This window comes from Ornithorhynchus anatinus, chromosome 3 (assembly GCF_004115215.2).
Source record: "Ornithorhynchus anatinus isolate Pmale09 chromosome 3, mOrnAna1.pri.v4, whole genome shotgun sequence".
NCBI classification, from domain to species: domain Eukaryota; kingdom Metazoa; phylum Chordata; class Mammalia; order Monotremata; family Ornithorhynchidae; genus Ornithorhynchus; species Ornithorhynchus anatinus.
In genome coordinates this window covers 42,507,646-42,524,304 of record NC_041730.1, presented here as the reverse complement: position 1 = coordinate 42,524,304, position 16,659 = coordinate 42,507,646, and the positions used below count along the sequence as shown (strand labels likewise).

The window sequence follows — 16,659 nt, the reverse complement described above, 5'->3', positions numbered from 1 at the left end:
TTAACTACTTTTTCTAATGCTGCCCGAGAAGTTTCCTCATCTTTGATGAGGCAGCATTTGATAATGGGAGGAGAAAGTGAGAAACATTTTTTACCAATTAAGATCCAAGGAATCCTTCCCCAAATTGTGCTTCGTTAATGTTGTAGCAGATTTTTTGTGTCATGGGAAAATAATATAATTTAAATTTCTATATTGCATTGCTGTGAATTTACAGAAGAGAAAGAGGTTTGACTGTCCTTGACAGTAAAACAATTTTTTTTTTAATGCAATGTAATTTAGGTAGACTTTGGGCAAATTTAATACTAATTGTGATTTACATTTCTGCTTATTTTAGGTTTTCTGTTTAAATTTGCACTTGATTTGTCCTTATGGGAGAGAGCAGAAAGCAACCTACTTAAGCCACTGTGGAATTATATGTTTATTTTTATGTAATTTCATAGTTTATGAATGTGTTGCAAGTAGGCAAATCTCAGCTATCAGTACAGCCATATATCGATGTATGTACAGAATCCCTACTAGATTTGTTCAGTACATTATTTTTTTCTTGGAAAGAGCTAGCAACCTGGGAAATTCTACACTTTAAAATGAAGCAATTTTGAAAGTACCTATAAAGGAAAAAAGAAGCTTTCACCTTTTTATCATCAGTTCTTCCACACTGCCACACAACTCAAAAAAACAAATTAAACACATAAATCCTCTGACTGGAAGAATCATTCATAGTTTCTCAAGCTTTATAAATGGGTGACTACATGTCACATGAAGCGGTATTTTTTAAAAAAACTTCTTTGTGCTTTGTCTTCTTTTAACAGGTATGCATTCCTCAACAGCAACTGAGCTGTTTGTTACGGGAGCACTGCCAACCTCTGGAACATTTCCACCAACATCTGCTCTTTCCGCTTATCAGCATCCCAACACCTTCAGTAGTAGAAGCTTTGCCACTACCCCATCTCTGACTCTTCAAGAATCAACTTTCAGTGCTACGTCAAATGGTCTCCTAAATTCTCATGACCCTTTGCTCCAGCTCAAGACTTCCCAGGCCACGGTTCCAACTGCCCTGGCCTTTGAGCGCCTGGGCAATTCGGTGTTAAGTACCAGCATGCCCCCTCAGTCTTCAACTTACCGTTCTGCTCAAGAGTCTGCACCCCATCTCTTGCAACCTCAGTTCAGTTTGTTGCCTTCAGCACTTGGGGGAGCTCAGCAAGCTTCTCAAGCTTATAGCACATCTGTCTTTACTGGTTCAAATGTATCCATTGAAAGAGCACTTCTGCGAGAATGTAGTGTGATTAAACACCATCAGCGGCCTTCAAGTACTCAGTCTGTGCAGGCACAACTGACTGGTTCACAGCATTCCCTACACAGTTATTTACCAAGTACAAATGTAGTTAACTTTCAGGATACAACCAGGCAGTCAACATTGTCTTGTAGCCCCATTGGAGATGTTACTCAGGTGAGCAACGGAGGATCACAACAGAAGACTTCCCAGGTCTCAGTGGATCTTGCTCAGTCTTACTCATCTGCAATTCCGTCACCTGGCTACACTCCAGCTTCTGTTACAAAAGCAAAGAACTGTTCCACAAAGCAGCCACCAAGGTCCACAAAGACACCCAAACCTCAAAGTGTAATCCCCCCTGTGCCGACACAAAGCTATTCCAAATCTCTACACAACCAGAGTTCGGTAATATCAGGCCAAACACAAATATATTCTACAGCGCAGCTACCAAGTCTTCTGTCAGTCAGCCAGTCCCAAAATTATGCTTCAACCCAATCCCACAATGTGCCATCTATTGTTCACTCACAGGTTTACAAGTCCAGCAAGGTTGAGAAATTGCCCTCATTGTATAAAACACTGACTTTTTCTGGGCCGTCACAAACAATAACGTCTGAAAGTCAGACACTAAGTTATTCTTCTGATCAGCATCAGGTGTTAAGTTCAGTTCCAAGTGAGAACTATTCTGGTCAAGCAAGAGATCTGTCTTCAGTTAGCCAATCTCAAAGTTATTCTTCCAGTCACTCTCAGGGTTTATCTCCAGCTAGCCAATCACAGGTTAGTTATTCATCTCAGTCACAAGCTTTGTCTGCTGTCAGTCCGTCAGAAAGTTACACTTCAGGGCAATCTCTAACGTTAACGTCATCTTCTCTTCCATTTTCTTCCACCTCCCGGGTTCAGAATTTGTCAGCTTCGAGCCCATCCCCAAATTATATTTCTATGCACTCTTCCCAAAATCCTCAGACACAGGAATCCTCTTCTCCACAGTCTCAAAAGTTTTTACCAACAGGCCAGGCTCCTTTTGCTTCCTCTGCTCATTCGCAGACCTTACAGGGCAACAGGCCTTCTTCAGAGACCAAACTGTACACTAAAAGGAAATCTGACTCTAACCTGTATGCATCCTCAAAGCAAGAAGATGAATTTCCCATGCAAGAATTACAGGTTTTACAGCAGCAAGCGTCTCTTGCCTCATCAACCCAAAGGCTGCCTGATGGGGAAATTAATGCTCAAGATTCAGCCTACCGCGTCTCAAAGGCGGATGAAAGATATTCTCAAAGCGTAATCCGAAGTAACTCTCGACTTGAGGATCAGGTTGCTGGGATTACGCTCCAAGGAGCAAAAAAAGACGAAAGGATGGTTAGTTCGGTGACCCACCTTCCTCAGCAAATTGGCCAGATCAGTAATGTAGCAAGCCATGATATGAAAAAGACATCAAATGTAATGCAGACACCACAAGTGAGCGTAAATGCAAAAGAACTTAACCAACAGCATCCTCTAATGCATAAAATTCAGGAAAACAAGGTCCAAGAACAGCACAGTCAAGTTATTAATGCCCCTCCACAGGTTCAAATTCAGTCCCAAGCTTTGAGGCATGGCCACCAAGTATGTTTACCTAGCACACAGGTACTTCTAGAGTCTGCGTGTGATCTACAGATTCTACAGCAGTCAATACTGCAGGCGGGTTTAGGACAGGTAAAGACCTCTCCCGCCGTCCAGCGCATTCAACCGTCTCAGCAGTTAGCACATCCGTTTCTTCAAATGGATGGTCACGTTATTCAAAGCAATGGGGGCCCTCAGCCGCAACAACTTCATCCTCAAAATTCTGAAATTTTGAAAATGGACGTTTCAGAATCCTCAAAGCCTTTACAGCAGCATCTGGTAACAAAAGACCATTTCAGTCAACCAAATCAGCACACTTCAAAAAATCAGTTTGCTCCCCTGGGCTCGATATGTTTTCCAGAATCGATGCTTCTCGGTGATGAAAGAAACATTCTGTCAAATGTCGATGATATCTTAGCAGCTACAGCAGCGGCCTGTGGGGTTACACCCTCCGATTTTGCCAAATCAGCTTCGAATGAGGCAATTCAAGCTGTTGAAAATGGCGATGAGTCCAAGTCCCAATTCCAGCCGATTGACGTTAGGCACGTGACAGCAAACTTCAACTCCCTAGCAACTGTAGCTGGAAAGCCACAGGGTGTAAATAATATCTCCTTAAATGGAGGCCAAATCACTTTAAATCTGTCATCAGTTCCCTCTGTACAATCAAAGAATATGGGCCTCGATCAAAAACATATTGAAACTCCCGAGCAAAATCCCCCCGCTGGAATGGCCTCTCCGGCAATTGGCTCCGGTCACGAGGAGCAAGAACCGAGTTCTGGCCCAGTCAGGAAACAGCCTAGCAGCACAAGTCAAGAATCTGAAGAGGACAATGATGTTCCTGTTGATGGGGTGTTAAATCATATTAGGGATTCAGAGTTTGTCTCCAGTGGTAAAAGTCTGAGTGGAGAAAGCGCCGCGTCAGACAGTGACTTTACCACAGGCGGTGAGGATGGTTCGACTGCAGGGAGCCAAGCGAAAGGCCCGCTCGCCCCGCTGGCCGTCTCCCAGCCTGGAGAAGCGGTCAGTGTCAAGACCGAAGAGGAGAACCAAGAGTTGATGCAAGGCAACTTTCAGAAGAAGAAAGGTAAAGGAAAAGGGCCAGTGAAAGAGGAGGAAAGTGGAGCCCTGAAACAGCTAAAAAGGACTGCACCGGCCAAGCGTCAGAGTACTAAGGGAACAGATGTGAGCATACCATATTCTTCTCCCGTTCCAGAGAACTGTTACGACGGGTATCAGCATCAGGAAAAGATGAGGCAAAAGATCAAAGAAGTAGAGGAAAAGCAGCCCGAAGTGAAAACGGGGTTCATTGGTTCTTTTTTAGACTTTCTGAAATCTGGGCCCAAGCAACAGTTTTCGGCTCCTGCCGTACGAATGCCTAACCGGACCAGGCGGCCGGGTACCCAGGCTGCTCGCACCCCTTGTCCTCAGCCTCTTGTGAAGCCTCCGACGTCGACACCTTTAGGGTCTGAGGCTGGGGCCACCAGCCCTTCCAAAAAAGCCGACGAAGAACTGAAAAGGAATTTGGAAACCCTACCTTCGTTTTCTTCGGATGAAGATGATTCTGGAGGGTGTAATCAGGATCTTCAAAAAAGCATCACCACTGCTTTGTCAGCTCTGGATGATACTTCTGATAAAAAGAACAAACCAGGTAAGATTTTATGTAAGTTGCGTGATTTGGACTTGGCGGTAATGTTGCTCTCTTAGTTCGGAAAAGCCACCTTTTATGGCTAGAATCAAGTTTGCAGTTAAGAGCTGGGTTGCTCGCCACCATTGTGAGGCAGGTTCTATAACTCTTCATCTTGACGTTGGGGTTGGCTGTGGCGGGGTCACATCTCTCTGATTTTGTGTCCCGATTCCGGGAACTGTCGCTCCCTGGACTTTTAGGAAGAGCAGGCATTTCTCTTACAGCTTGGCCCGAAGGGCCGCATGTGCTTGAGAAACACTGAAGCAGTGGGGCTAAAAGTAAATGGAGGAGAGAGTTTCTCACCTGCAGTTGCTCACCCAAAATTCAGCTGAAACTGAATTTCAGAAAGATTTTGATTTTTATGTTCACTTACTGAATAGTCAGAAATTTATGTTCTGTGCTCAGACATCGTGCTATTTGGATTCCATTAACTCTCATGTTACTAGAGTATTTTCTTCCCCTGGTTAAGAAAATTATATTATTCTGTCGGGGGAGACTGGGCAAATTCACTGTAGTTCTCCAGGGGTAGAAGACCTAAATGTACATAAGAAAATTTATTGCGCCCCTAGATCATAATTTGCTCTGTAGTCTACTTTTGTTACTTTTTGCATACATGCCTTTGTAGGGTGGATACTGAATGGAATTGATTTTATCTGAGTTTTGTCTTTTTTTTAAAATAGTATTTGTTAGGCACTTATTATGTAATAATAATAATTATGGTATTTAAGCACTTACTATGTGCTGAGCACTGTTCTAAGCACTGGGGTAGATACAAGGTAATAAGGTTGTCCCACGTGAAACTCACAATTTAATCCCTGTTTTCAGATGAGATAACTGAGGCACAGAGAAGTTAAGTGGTTTGCCAAAGGTCACTTGGTACAGTGCTAGGCACTGTACTAAGCCCTGGGGGTAGATACAAGATAATCAGGCTAGACACACATTCCAGGTCCCACTTGGGACTCTCAGTCTCCCCATTTTACAGATGAGGAAACTGAAGCACAGAGAGGTGAAGTGACTTGCCCATGGTCACAGAATTAGAACCCAAGTCCTCTGACTCACAGGCCGGTGCTCTTTCCAGTAGGCCAAGGTGGGCCCATGTTGCCTGGTTTTGTGCTAGGCTTGTTGGGGTCAGAGTCGATTAGACTGTAAGCCCGTCAAACGGCAGGGACTGTCTCTATCTGTTGCCGACTTGTTCATTCCAAGTGCTTAGTACAGTGCTCTGCACATAGTAAGCGCTCAATAAATAGTATTGAATGAATGAAAGGCAGTCTCTCGGACCTGTTCTGGGCTTCTGGAATTTTGTAGTTCCAGGATGGGACTGACAGGTCCATGGAGAAATACGAATCCCAGAGCTTGTGCGAGAGGGAGCAAAGAACTTCCACTCCTCAAATGCCTCCTTCCACCAGTCTCCCTGGAGGAGATTGCTCTATCACTTGGCAGACATGCTAATTTATTGATTTTTGTGTACTCCAGAACCTATCCCAGTACAAATTGAATACTGCCATATAGAATACGCTCCCTTGAGTACTTAAACCTTTGCGATCTGTCCGAAGTATTGCTGGTTTATCTGTACCTCCAAATCATTATTTGTAGTTCCTAATGTATCTGCAGAAATGCATTGTGTAAAGTACACACTGAAAATATTTTGCCTGTATGTACGATACTTTCAGTAGGGTACTCACAGTGCCTAATTCTTCTCTCTGTTTCACTGACCTCTTGCTCACACCCTCCTTCCTTCCTGAACGCCTTTCCCCTTCACATCCTACAGACCACGGCTCCTCCCCGTTTTCAGAGCCCTTCTGAAACCACATTTCCTTCAGGGGGACCATCCTCGATTGATTTCTGATCTCCTCATTTTGTACCTGCCAACTGACATCATAGCACTTTTCTGCCACCTAAGTACCCATGACCCCTCCCCAGTGGCACTTGTGTATTTCTTTATACTTTATTTCTTTCTCCTATCTTTATTTAGGGGGTTCTTTCCCTGTCTAGATTATAAATTCCTTGAGGGTAGAAATCAAATCTACTAATTCTCTCGTGGTCTCCCAGGTACTTAGTACAGTGCTCTGCACATAGTGAGCACTTAGTAGATAGTATTTATTGATTGGTATTGAAGACGCATCAGTGTACTAGTTTATCTGAGTTTGCCATATTGTCAAACCTTTGATTTGAAGAACTATTTTTGTGGGGAAGGTTACGGGCTCTTGTAGAGATCTCAAAACTCTGTTCTTCAAAGAGGAGCAGGAGACTGCCAAAACTCTCCCAGATAGATTGGTCTCTGTTCTTTAAATCAATCAATCAATTAATTGTATTTTTTGAGTGCTGCTTATGTGAAGAACACTGTACTAAACATCTGGGAGAGTACACTATAGCAGAATTAGCAGTCACATTCCCTGCTCATTTCAAATTTACAGTAGAGGGAACAAAATTCCAATTCTCCCTTCATTTGATCAGTCCCCAGTGAATCTTTCCATTTAATAGACCTTTCATATTTCTACTGTCCAGTCACATCCCAGCCATCAGTTTCCCAGGCAAAATAATACCAATTACTTTAATCTTATAAATCAACTGCTTCACTCGTATAATCAATTTGAATGTTCTTCTGAATTCTGTCTGTCCTTTTGCGGTACTCCATATTGGACAGGGTCTATGCCAAAGATAGATGAGATTACAACCTCACTGTTCTTGGATGTTTAGTTCTCATTTTTTACATCCCATTCTCACTTGTAACGTTAATATTACACTGCTGCCTTCTGATTCATTATTTTACCATGAGACCTAGATTTTTTTTTCTGTGACATAGTGTAAAGAGCACGGGCTTGGGAATCAGGGGTCGTAGGTTCTAATCCCAGCTCTGCCACTTATCAGCTGTGTGACTTTGGGCAAGTCACTTCACTTCTCTGTGCCTCAGTTATCTCATCTGTAAAATGGGGATTAAGACTGAGCCCCACGTGGGACAACCTGATTACCTTGTATCTACCCCAGTGCTAAGAACAGTGCTTGGCACATATTAAGGCCTTAACAAATACCGTCATTATGATGATTATTGTTATATAGTCATTTTCCATTTTTTTTTTAAATTATGGCATCTGTTAAGTGCTTACCTTATGCCAAACACTGTATTAAGTGCTGGGGTGTATAAAAGGTAATTAGGCAAAACAAAGGTCTTTCTCAGTTACCTCATCTATAAAATGGGGATTAAGACTATAAGCCCCACATGGGACAACCTGATTATCTTTTATCTACCCTAAAGCTTAGAACAGTGCTTGTCACATAATAAGCGCTTAACAAATACTATTATTATTATTATTAATTATTATTTTTATAACATAGTTCCCTAGGTTTAACAGCCTTAATAAACACATTGAACCACCCACAGAATCACTGTGTGCTTCTTTCCTATCTTGCCTTACCTAGTCCCTATATCCCATAGCAGGTAGCTGGTGTTTCGAGCACTGGCATGGCCTAGGGGGAAGAGCATGGGATTGGGAGTTACCAAGCTTGGGTTCTAGTTTAGGCACCACCACTTTCCTGCTGTGGGACATAGGGTGAGTCATTTGACTGCTCTGGGCCTCAGTTTCCTCACCTTGGGGGGTAAATACCTCTTCTTCCTCCCTCTTAGGCTGTTAGCCTTGGATGGTACAGGGACTGTATCTGATCTGAGGGATCTTGTCTCTACCCCAATGTTTTACACATAGTAAGCACTTAACAAATACCATTCTTATTTTTATTATTATACACCCCTGACAAAAACTGGGCCAGAAGACCATGATTTTTCAGCTTAGTGTTGTGCAGATACTTAATCACAATACTACATGTCGACTGCAGTAGTAGAAGTAATATTTATTAAATACTTTCTGTGTGCAAATCGCTGTACGAAGTACTGGGAAAGAATAGCCAGTTGAGAATTAGGCAGAATTTCTGACCCTCAAAGGGGCTCACAATTTAAGACTAAGGGTCTGGGGAGAAAAGAATGGTGACTATTGACAAGGTTACCCTATTATTGATAGAAAGGGTAGATTGGGCTGACAGGATTTGTTCAGGAAGCTGTGTTGGCCATTGTTCAGTGTCCTGTTTCATTATACCGTGTTTGCAAATGTATATGTTCCAGTACAAGTAGTGTGATTGCATCTCGGGCTAAATTTACAGGCTCCCCTTTTTGTAGAGGGACACCAAGCCAGTCATCCCCAAACCCCCAAAAGTAACAGTTATTCCTGAATTCTTGACTTTGGTTTGGAATGTGGAGTGCTGACTGAATTTTTGTTTTCATGTTAAATGAAGGATATTCTGTCCTGTTGGATAAATAAGTGATTTCAATCCTCTTACTGATGTGTTTGTGCTTTTATTTAGTTTCAGAAGCTGCCAAGGTGGTGGCTGCTAGCACAACTTCTATTCCACCTGCTACCACTGCTGCTTCCATCAACGCTGCAGTTAAGCAAGACTCTCTACACACTACTTCCCCTGCAATAAATGTTCAGGAAAAAATAAGCTCTACAGAACCCTCAAAGCTAGCCAATCTTGATGATGTTCCTTTAGACCAGTTAGCAAAGGCACAGGAAGCTGTTGCAATAGAAGGCTGTACAGATGAGGAGAATACAGACAGTGGAGGAGAAGGCATGTACAGAGAACGTGATGAATTTGTGGTGAAAATAGAAGATATAAATATCCTCAAGGTAATCTAGCCCATTCTGGGTTATGCATTTTACCCGAATCAACACAAATATTGAAATGCGATCCAGACTTTGAAAGTAAGGGTCTTCCTTGATGGGTTTGCTGAGACTGTCGGGAAGGGGCACGCCAAAAAATAACATTGAAGTGACGAGTGTGTGAGGAGAAAGCAAAATCTAGCCTCTCTGCTCTTAAATGTGGGCTCCTATTGTGTGGCAAATGCTTGTGGTTTGTTGAAAGAGTTATGGTTGCAGCTTGGCTGTAGTTGTAATGCAGTGAGTCCAGTTCTCCCCCTTGGTAGTAGATGACACACTCTGGGAAGAACAGAGGCCTTTGGGATCACTAGGGACCATTTCGTGCATTGTAGCCCATGTTGGACATATTCCGCTGCAGTCCATTAAAACAATTTTCTAGTGCATTAAAAAATTTATTCACCTCCCAAAGGCCTTAATTCTCAACTAGGGAGTTACTTCATGCATGAAGAGAATTGGCCTCAAAAACTTTCCATTTGAAGAGAGCTTGTTATAAACACTTCATAGACTGTTCTGATTCATTATGAAATAATACGTAATAAAAATATCAAGTAGTATATGTCAAGGTTTTTGGTGTGTTGGGGGGAGCTCTAGCAGACTCCAAGCTTCATTTTATTTTTGAGTCAGTTTTGAGTTTTCATTTTCAAGCGTATATGAAGCATTGATATGATCTTCACAAGTTAGTGTAGGCATTATGGTCTCCTGAGCCAGAAAAACTTTGGAGGAAATATTTTCTTTTGTGTTTAAAAATTCTCGTTTAAATAGAAAGGATGAAAGTTACAAACAGTGGCTTTTCTAAATTCAGTAAATTTGGTTCATTTCAGATGGCTCTACAAGCAGGAAAAGAACCCCCAGCAATCTGGAAAGTGCAGAAGGCTTTGCTACAAAAATTTGTCCCTGAAGTTCGAGATGGGCAAAGAGAATTTGCTGCTACTAATAGTGTAAGTAGAAGAAATGCCTGCCAACTCTGCTAGTTTCAAATAATCTTTATGCAAGTGGTTTAAAGTCAATTGTATTTTTTTAGCTTATATTTATATTAGAATTTCCCTGGAGTGGTGACCAAACAAATTATGCAGATGATTCGAAGCTAGAAAACATGTTTTGCCTTGAATGATTTATTTCAAGTGGATGATTTTTGAGGGGTTGCGTTAGCCAGATAATGAAATTTGTATGTATTTTTAAGCATTAATTCTTGTATAATTGGCCTTTAGTTGAGGAAAGGTTAAACTGCTCTGAGGACCCAATGCATATCTTGTCTTTGCTCCTTAATAGTAAATGAAAGACTCTAATAAAATATTCTATCTCCTTGAGCTAATATGAGAGGACAGAGAGATCAGTCATTCAATCGGTGCTGTTTATTGAGAGTTTACTATGTGCAGAACATTGTACTAAGCACTTGGGAGAGTCCAATACAGGAATTGGTAGACCCACTCCCTGCCCATAATGAGCTTCCAAGTCTTCAGGATCTCAGCAAGAGGAGGATTCTTTAGGGAAACCTCTGTTGCTCCATTTGATTCCATTTCTGGGAGGGAAAGCTCCAAGCCTGGATGCGGCCACATCAAGGGTGAAAGGAAAAGAGAGGGAAGGAGGAGAAAGAAGGGACGACGATATCTTATTTCCACTCCATTGTGCTCTTAATTGAACCGGTGGTAAAGAAGGCGGGCAGAGACAATTTTCTTGCTTCTGCATCTGAGCAGAAAGATGACAGCCCTAACCCTTGTCCCTTGGAGTAAACCCTCTCCTTCACCCCCAGTCCCACTTACCTGTCCCCAGGTGAAACCCCTCTCCCTCATCCTAGGCCCCACCCACCCATCCCCAACTGTAACCCCTTTTCCATATGATCCTTAGGAGTTACATTCATTCATTCATTCAATTAGTATTTCTTGAGCGTTTATTTTGTGCAGAGCACTGTACTAAGCACTTGGAATGTACAATTCGGCAACAGAATTACAGCAAAGCAGCTATTGGGTAGCTTTTCGCTTCTCTATGGTTGTCCCTCAAAGACTTGTAATAAGTCCAAGGGCCTTAGTCTAGTTATGATTTTAGAGCGCCACTGGCAGTGCCGTGTTAGGAAGTTCCCTTGGGGTGCTTGCAGAGCATCCTGGTATCTGTTAAGGTCTGTGATTTGGGGCAGTCCTGACTGGGAGGGAATATGCCCTGGTGGCAAACCTGGCTCTTCTTTAGTGCTGCAGAAAAATTGGTCCAAAGGTAAACTTCAAACCAGAAAAATCAATGTTTCCACAGGTCCCTTTGGTACTTTTTTTTAAGGGTAAATATTGATTCTCCGTTTCATGTATTACGATGAAACAGCAAGGGTTTTTTTTTTCCCACTTACTGTGCATCACCACATGGATGTCAACACAATTCTGGGAATAGAATTGGGAAACAAATATGTTCGATATTTTTCCTCCACAACTTCAGTGGTGGCAGTAACTCTGACAAGGCTTTTTGGACTATTAACTCAGAATCAAAATTCTCTCTTAAAATAAAGGTTTAAGAAATAAACAAGTGGTGGTCTGGCCCCCATCCCAACAAACTACTTTTCAATAAAAATCTCAGCCTCTCAAAGCAAACAATGAAAACATCCCACCTTCAGCATGGCCTAGTAGAAGGAGCATGGACTTGGGCGTCAGAGGACCTGGGTTCTAATCCCGATTCTGCAAATTGTTTGCTGAGTGACCTTGGGCAAGTCACTTAACTTCTGAGCCTCCGTTTCTTCAACTGTAAAGTGGGGATTCAATGCCTGTTCTCCCTCCTACTTAAACTGTTGGCCCTATGCAGGATAGGGACTGTGTCTGACATAAGTAACCTGTACTAGCCCAGCGCTTAGAACAGTGTTTGACACATAGTAAGCACTTAACAACTACCATGAAAAAAAACAACTCCTCAGGTTCCCCTCTGTATGTTCTTTGGAGCATAAATGCTAGTAACAGCAACAGAAACCTGTAGAACAGAGAGGGTGGGTGTGTCCCCGCAGAATTGAGGTGTTGAAGGGAAGGCCACCATTGGCTACTTGGATCCGTACCATTGGACATTTGATATTCGCCCCACCCTCAACCCCATATGTATATATCTTTAAATTATATGTTATAAGTCATATTAATGCCTGTCTCCCCTTCTAGACTGTAAGCTCACTGTGGGCAGGGACCATGCCTGCCAACTCTATTATATCATACTCTCCCAAGTGCTTAGTGCTCTGCACATTGTAAGCACATAGTAATCTACTGTTGATTAAGTGATGTCATTAGCTTTGTCCCCTCATGGCGTTTTGGGCTGTCTACCCCTCCCCTGGCCATAACAGGAACAGGGCTTCCGGCTCCTCCCAACTCAGCTTCAGGAGAAGCACCGTGGCTTAGTGGAAAGAGCACGGGCTTGGGAGTCAAAAGGATCTGGGTTCTAATCCAGGCTCTGCCACTTGACTGCTTTGTGACCCTGGGCAAGTCACTTAACTTTTCTGTGCCTCAGTTACCTCATCTGTAAAATGGGGATTAAGAGTGTGAGCCCCATTTGGGACAACCTGATTACCCTTGTATCTACCCCAGTGCATGGAACAGTGCTTGGCACATAGTAAGTGTTTAACAAATACCATAATTATTATTATTACTACACTCTACTGGCTTTCTCTGTCTGCCTATCTGTAGTTTATTTTAGTGTCTGATTCCCCGTCAGACTGTGAAGCCCTTAAGGGCAGGGATTGTGTCTACTAACTCTGTTGTACTTTTTATAGTGCTTAGTACAGTGCTCTGCAAAGATTAGGCACTCAGTAAATCCTATTAATTGTCTGAATTTCTCCCCCTCTGGTTTGTGTGTGTATGATTTGTTTCTGTTGCACTGCCCTGGTTGGGGGATGGGGAGGAGAGCATAGTGGATGGTGTCCATCTTCCCAGCTGTGTTTAGGCGGGTGTGTGTCTCCACTCCGGGGCTTCATGTGGACTTCCACCCCACCTCTGGCCTCCAGGCTGAGCATGTATTTGTATGTCTGTGTGCATGCATGTACATTCGTGGATACATGTGTGCCCCTTTGCTGGTCATATACAAATGAAGTCATTTTATTTGATGTAAACTATAATAAAATATGAATATTTGTGATGTCTCATGGGGGTATTTTTTTTCTCAGTATCTTGGATATTTTGGAGATGCAAAAAGTAAATACAAACGGGTGTATGTGAAGTTTATAGAAAACACAAACAAAAAGGAATATGTGAGAGTGTGTTCCAAAAAGCCAAGAAGTAAGCCTGTGCAGACGACAAGGTATGTATTTCCTTATTTTTCTTTTCTATTTATTGGTTCAGGTTTGGAAAGATGGTGTGTCATCTCTAACAGTTGTGTACAAATAATCATAACAATTTTAATTTTAAATTTCAGGAAAAAACTTCCTGGTTTCTACCTGAAGATCATTTATGTTTTTCACACAGCACTAAGCAATGTTTTAGCAAGAGGAACACTGTTCCATTTATTTGAATAACCAATTGAGTCTGTTCTCACCAGGGCCTGGTTGCTACCTAATGGCAAGTTATGTACACACACACAGGAGTGTTAATTCTTCCAGGTAACAAGACCACTGAACCAGGACAGCTGAAGCTCCCAGATGAACAGTTCTAAGTACCTAAGGGAGTAACTTAAGCAAGGAGAGACCATCCAGAGCTGCTTTTTTCCCAGCCATTCTGGGATAGTGATGTGGAACTTTGTACTTGTTTACTGTAATGACAGAAACGTTGACCACCGGCACATTCATTCTGACCACTGTCCTCTCTAGCATGGTCTGGCTCTCAACCTTCCAGATGTTGCATTTCATATGTGAATCCAAAATATTTTGCCTTTTTCTTCAGAAAGGGCAGTAGTAACCATCAGTGTCCCCTAGGCAAGGGGTTGGGGAAGGTGGAAGAAAAAGGACAGGTTGCACTGCCCCGCCCCAGTACATTGCTTCCCCTCCCCTCCCCCCAAAAAAATCACCCCTGACTATACCTGAGTGTCTGTAGTTATGGCGGGAATCTCTGTCCACTATACTGCCCAGGCACAGCACTAGGTGCAGCAAACCATGCCAACAGCATCTTCTCAGCGTTGGGAGAGAACAACAAAATATGGGGATTGCAGAATGGAGTAAAGCAAGAAAGGGCGCAGTGAATCGAAGAGGAAGCGTAGATAATGAGAAAGAGAAAGAAAATGGGAAATGGAAAGAAGGAAGTCAGGAGGAGGAAGAGGGGAAAAGGAGAGGCTAACAGAGTGAAGGGAAATGAAAACAGAAATGAGATAAAAAGAAAGGAGGGGAGGGAACCTAAGAGGAACACCTGGGAAGAGGAAGGCAAATGGGAGAAGCAGGTAAGGGCAGAAGGAGTGGAGCAAGCCGAGGGGAGAGTTAGTAGGAAGTCAGGAAAGTGAGGGAGAAGATAAAGGAGAGCAGGAAAATGGAAGCCTGAACAGATAGGGAAAGATAATAAGTAGAAAGAGAAAGAACAAAGAAACGAGTGTATCACCACTCTGACAGTAGAAGTGTTCCATTTAGTAGAGGCATTTGAGTGAGTGAATAAATGATTTAGAACCGATTTTAAGCATTTAGGCTTTTTATAAGACTGTAGTCAGCTCTTCTTAATTCATTTTAAGGAGAAATGAACACTAATTCATGTGATTGGCAGGGCTGAAGCAGCTAAGAAAAAGAATTAAATTTTTTAATACTTCATTAATGAGCCAGGTGTTTCATGTGCTTAGGTTCCCCTTCCCAGCTAGAAATTGACATTTTGAAAATAGCATTAACTCCTTTAGAACTTTAGATTAAGACAGTCCCTCCAAAAACCAGTTTCTCTGGTGCTTATTTCACACCTGCATTCTACCACCAAGGATTTGCTTGAGGACAGTTAAAAAGTAAATTAAAAAAACACAAAGAACTATGATGTGTACTTCAGTGACAGTGTAAGAGATTGTGGGTGAAATGTGAACTCTCCACTGGACACGGGGTTTGAGTCATAGGTCACATGTGCCATCCTGTATTTCAGGATTCCGTTCCTGTAAAAGTTGCACTATGATAGCAAATGAGCCCGTTAATTTATTCTTCAGCCTTATAGTATTAAAATTATTCATTCATTCAGTCATATTTATTGAGCACTTACTGTGTGCAGAGCAGTGTTCTAATAAGTGTAGAGTTTACATAAAGTTTCATCAATGCATGTGTATACACATTAGGGAGTTTGGAGGGGATTAGAACTCATTTCCTAAATTCCCACTGAAACAATAGCTAGAAAATGCTGGTATTGCTAGGAAAAAGATCTATTTAGAATGTATCTGTGGCCTGTAGAGATGGACTGTGACCAGCCAATTAATCCATTCTCCTTCTATAGTGTATGGCAGATCAAGGGTGCCATGATGGGGACATGGCTGGGGCAACGTGTGTTCACATCACTGTAGGACTTCCACTGGCAGTATCCAGTGGATTTGTTGTGCCAACACTAAAGTGGCACCATGACCTTCTCCCATGGAAGATTTTTTTTTTTCAACCCTTGAGTGACACCGTCACTAAGATTGCCGGTGTAACCTAGTTTGGGAACCTCTGTCCTTTATATCCGAGCACCCTCAAAAAATTAATCTAGCTTCAATAATAATAATAATGGTATTTGTTAAGCACTTACTATGTGCCAGGCACTGTACTAAGTGCTAAACCTGTTCCCACTTTGTAGTCAGGCTTAGTTTAGGCACTAGAAGAGTCTGGAAAATACATTTCCCACTGAAAAGGTAATTATGCCTTATGTAATCTTGGTGTGTGAGGCTACTGTAATCATTCATGTGCAGGGCATGAGAGATAGCATGAATAAGAGAATATGCATGATAATGACAAATCCTTACTTTAGTCAACATAGGTGAAACCTGAATATAACAAGTGATCATAAAATTATCCAAACTGTTTAGATTTCTCCAGGAATAGGGCACATCAAGTAAGGTATTCAGCATCAATTCCAAAATAATGATTATAATACTGATGATATTTGTGAAGCACTTACTGTGTGCCAAGCAATTCTAAGCACTAGGGCAGATACAAGATAATCAAGTTGGACACAATTCCTGTCCCACTTGGGGCTCACGTTCTTAATCCCCAATTTATAGATTAGATAACTGAGGTACAGAGAAGTGAAGTGACTTGCCCGAGGTCACAAAGCCGACAAGTGGCAGAGCCAGGTTTAGGACCTCTGTCCTCTGACTGCCAAGTTCATGCTCTTGCCACTAAGCCATGGATATCTCTCCTGACCTGCATGGGAGAAAAAGGAAGCTTGTGTGGTTTGTGGGAAGTTAAGCCATGGTCTGCCCTTCTTTCCTCAGTAGTTTAATTCATTGGCGGGTTTTTGTGTTGTTGTTTTTCCTGTGGTGGACCATTCATTCAACTCCTGCTGGATCAGTGGACTTGGGTTCTAATCTCAGACCCT

The 16,659-nt window shown here is 42.3% G+C and overlaps 1 protein-coding gene and 1 long non-coding RNA gene across 7 annotated transcripts in view; one reads left to right on the top strand and one right to left on the bottom strand.

Moving 5' to 3' along the window:
* QSER1 (glutamine and serine rich 1) overlaps positions 1–16,659 on the top strand; it is a 68,775-nt gene that overhangs the window by 36,530 nt on the left and 15,586 nt on the right. For all 6 annotated transcript variants that reach the window (XM_029061163.2, XM_039911468.1, XM_007659256.4 and 3 more), the window contains 4 exons: positions 810–4,514; positions 8,901–9,223; positions 10,075–10,191; positions 13,368–13,501. In XM_029061163.2, the coding sequence (XP_028916996.1) occupies positions 810–4,514; positions 8,901–9,223; positions 10,075–10,191; positions 13,368–13,501 (4,279 nt within the window). The remainder of the gene's footprint in view (positions 1–809; positions 4,515–8,900; positions 9,224–10,074; positions 10,192–13,367; positions 13,502–16,659) is intronic.
* The window catches only part of LOC114810228, a 33,511-nt gene that overhangs the window by 8,837 nt on the left and 8,015 nt on the right, over positions 1–16,659 (bottom strand). The window contains exon 2 of the long non-coding RNA XR_003757953.2: positions 4,401–4,493. This is a non-coding gene — a long non-coding RNA (uncharacterized LOC114810228). The remainder of the gene's footprint in view (positions 1–4,400; positions 4,494–16,659) is intronic.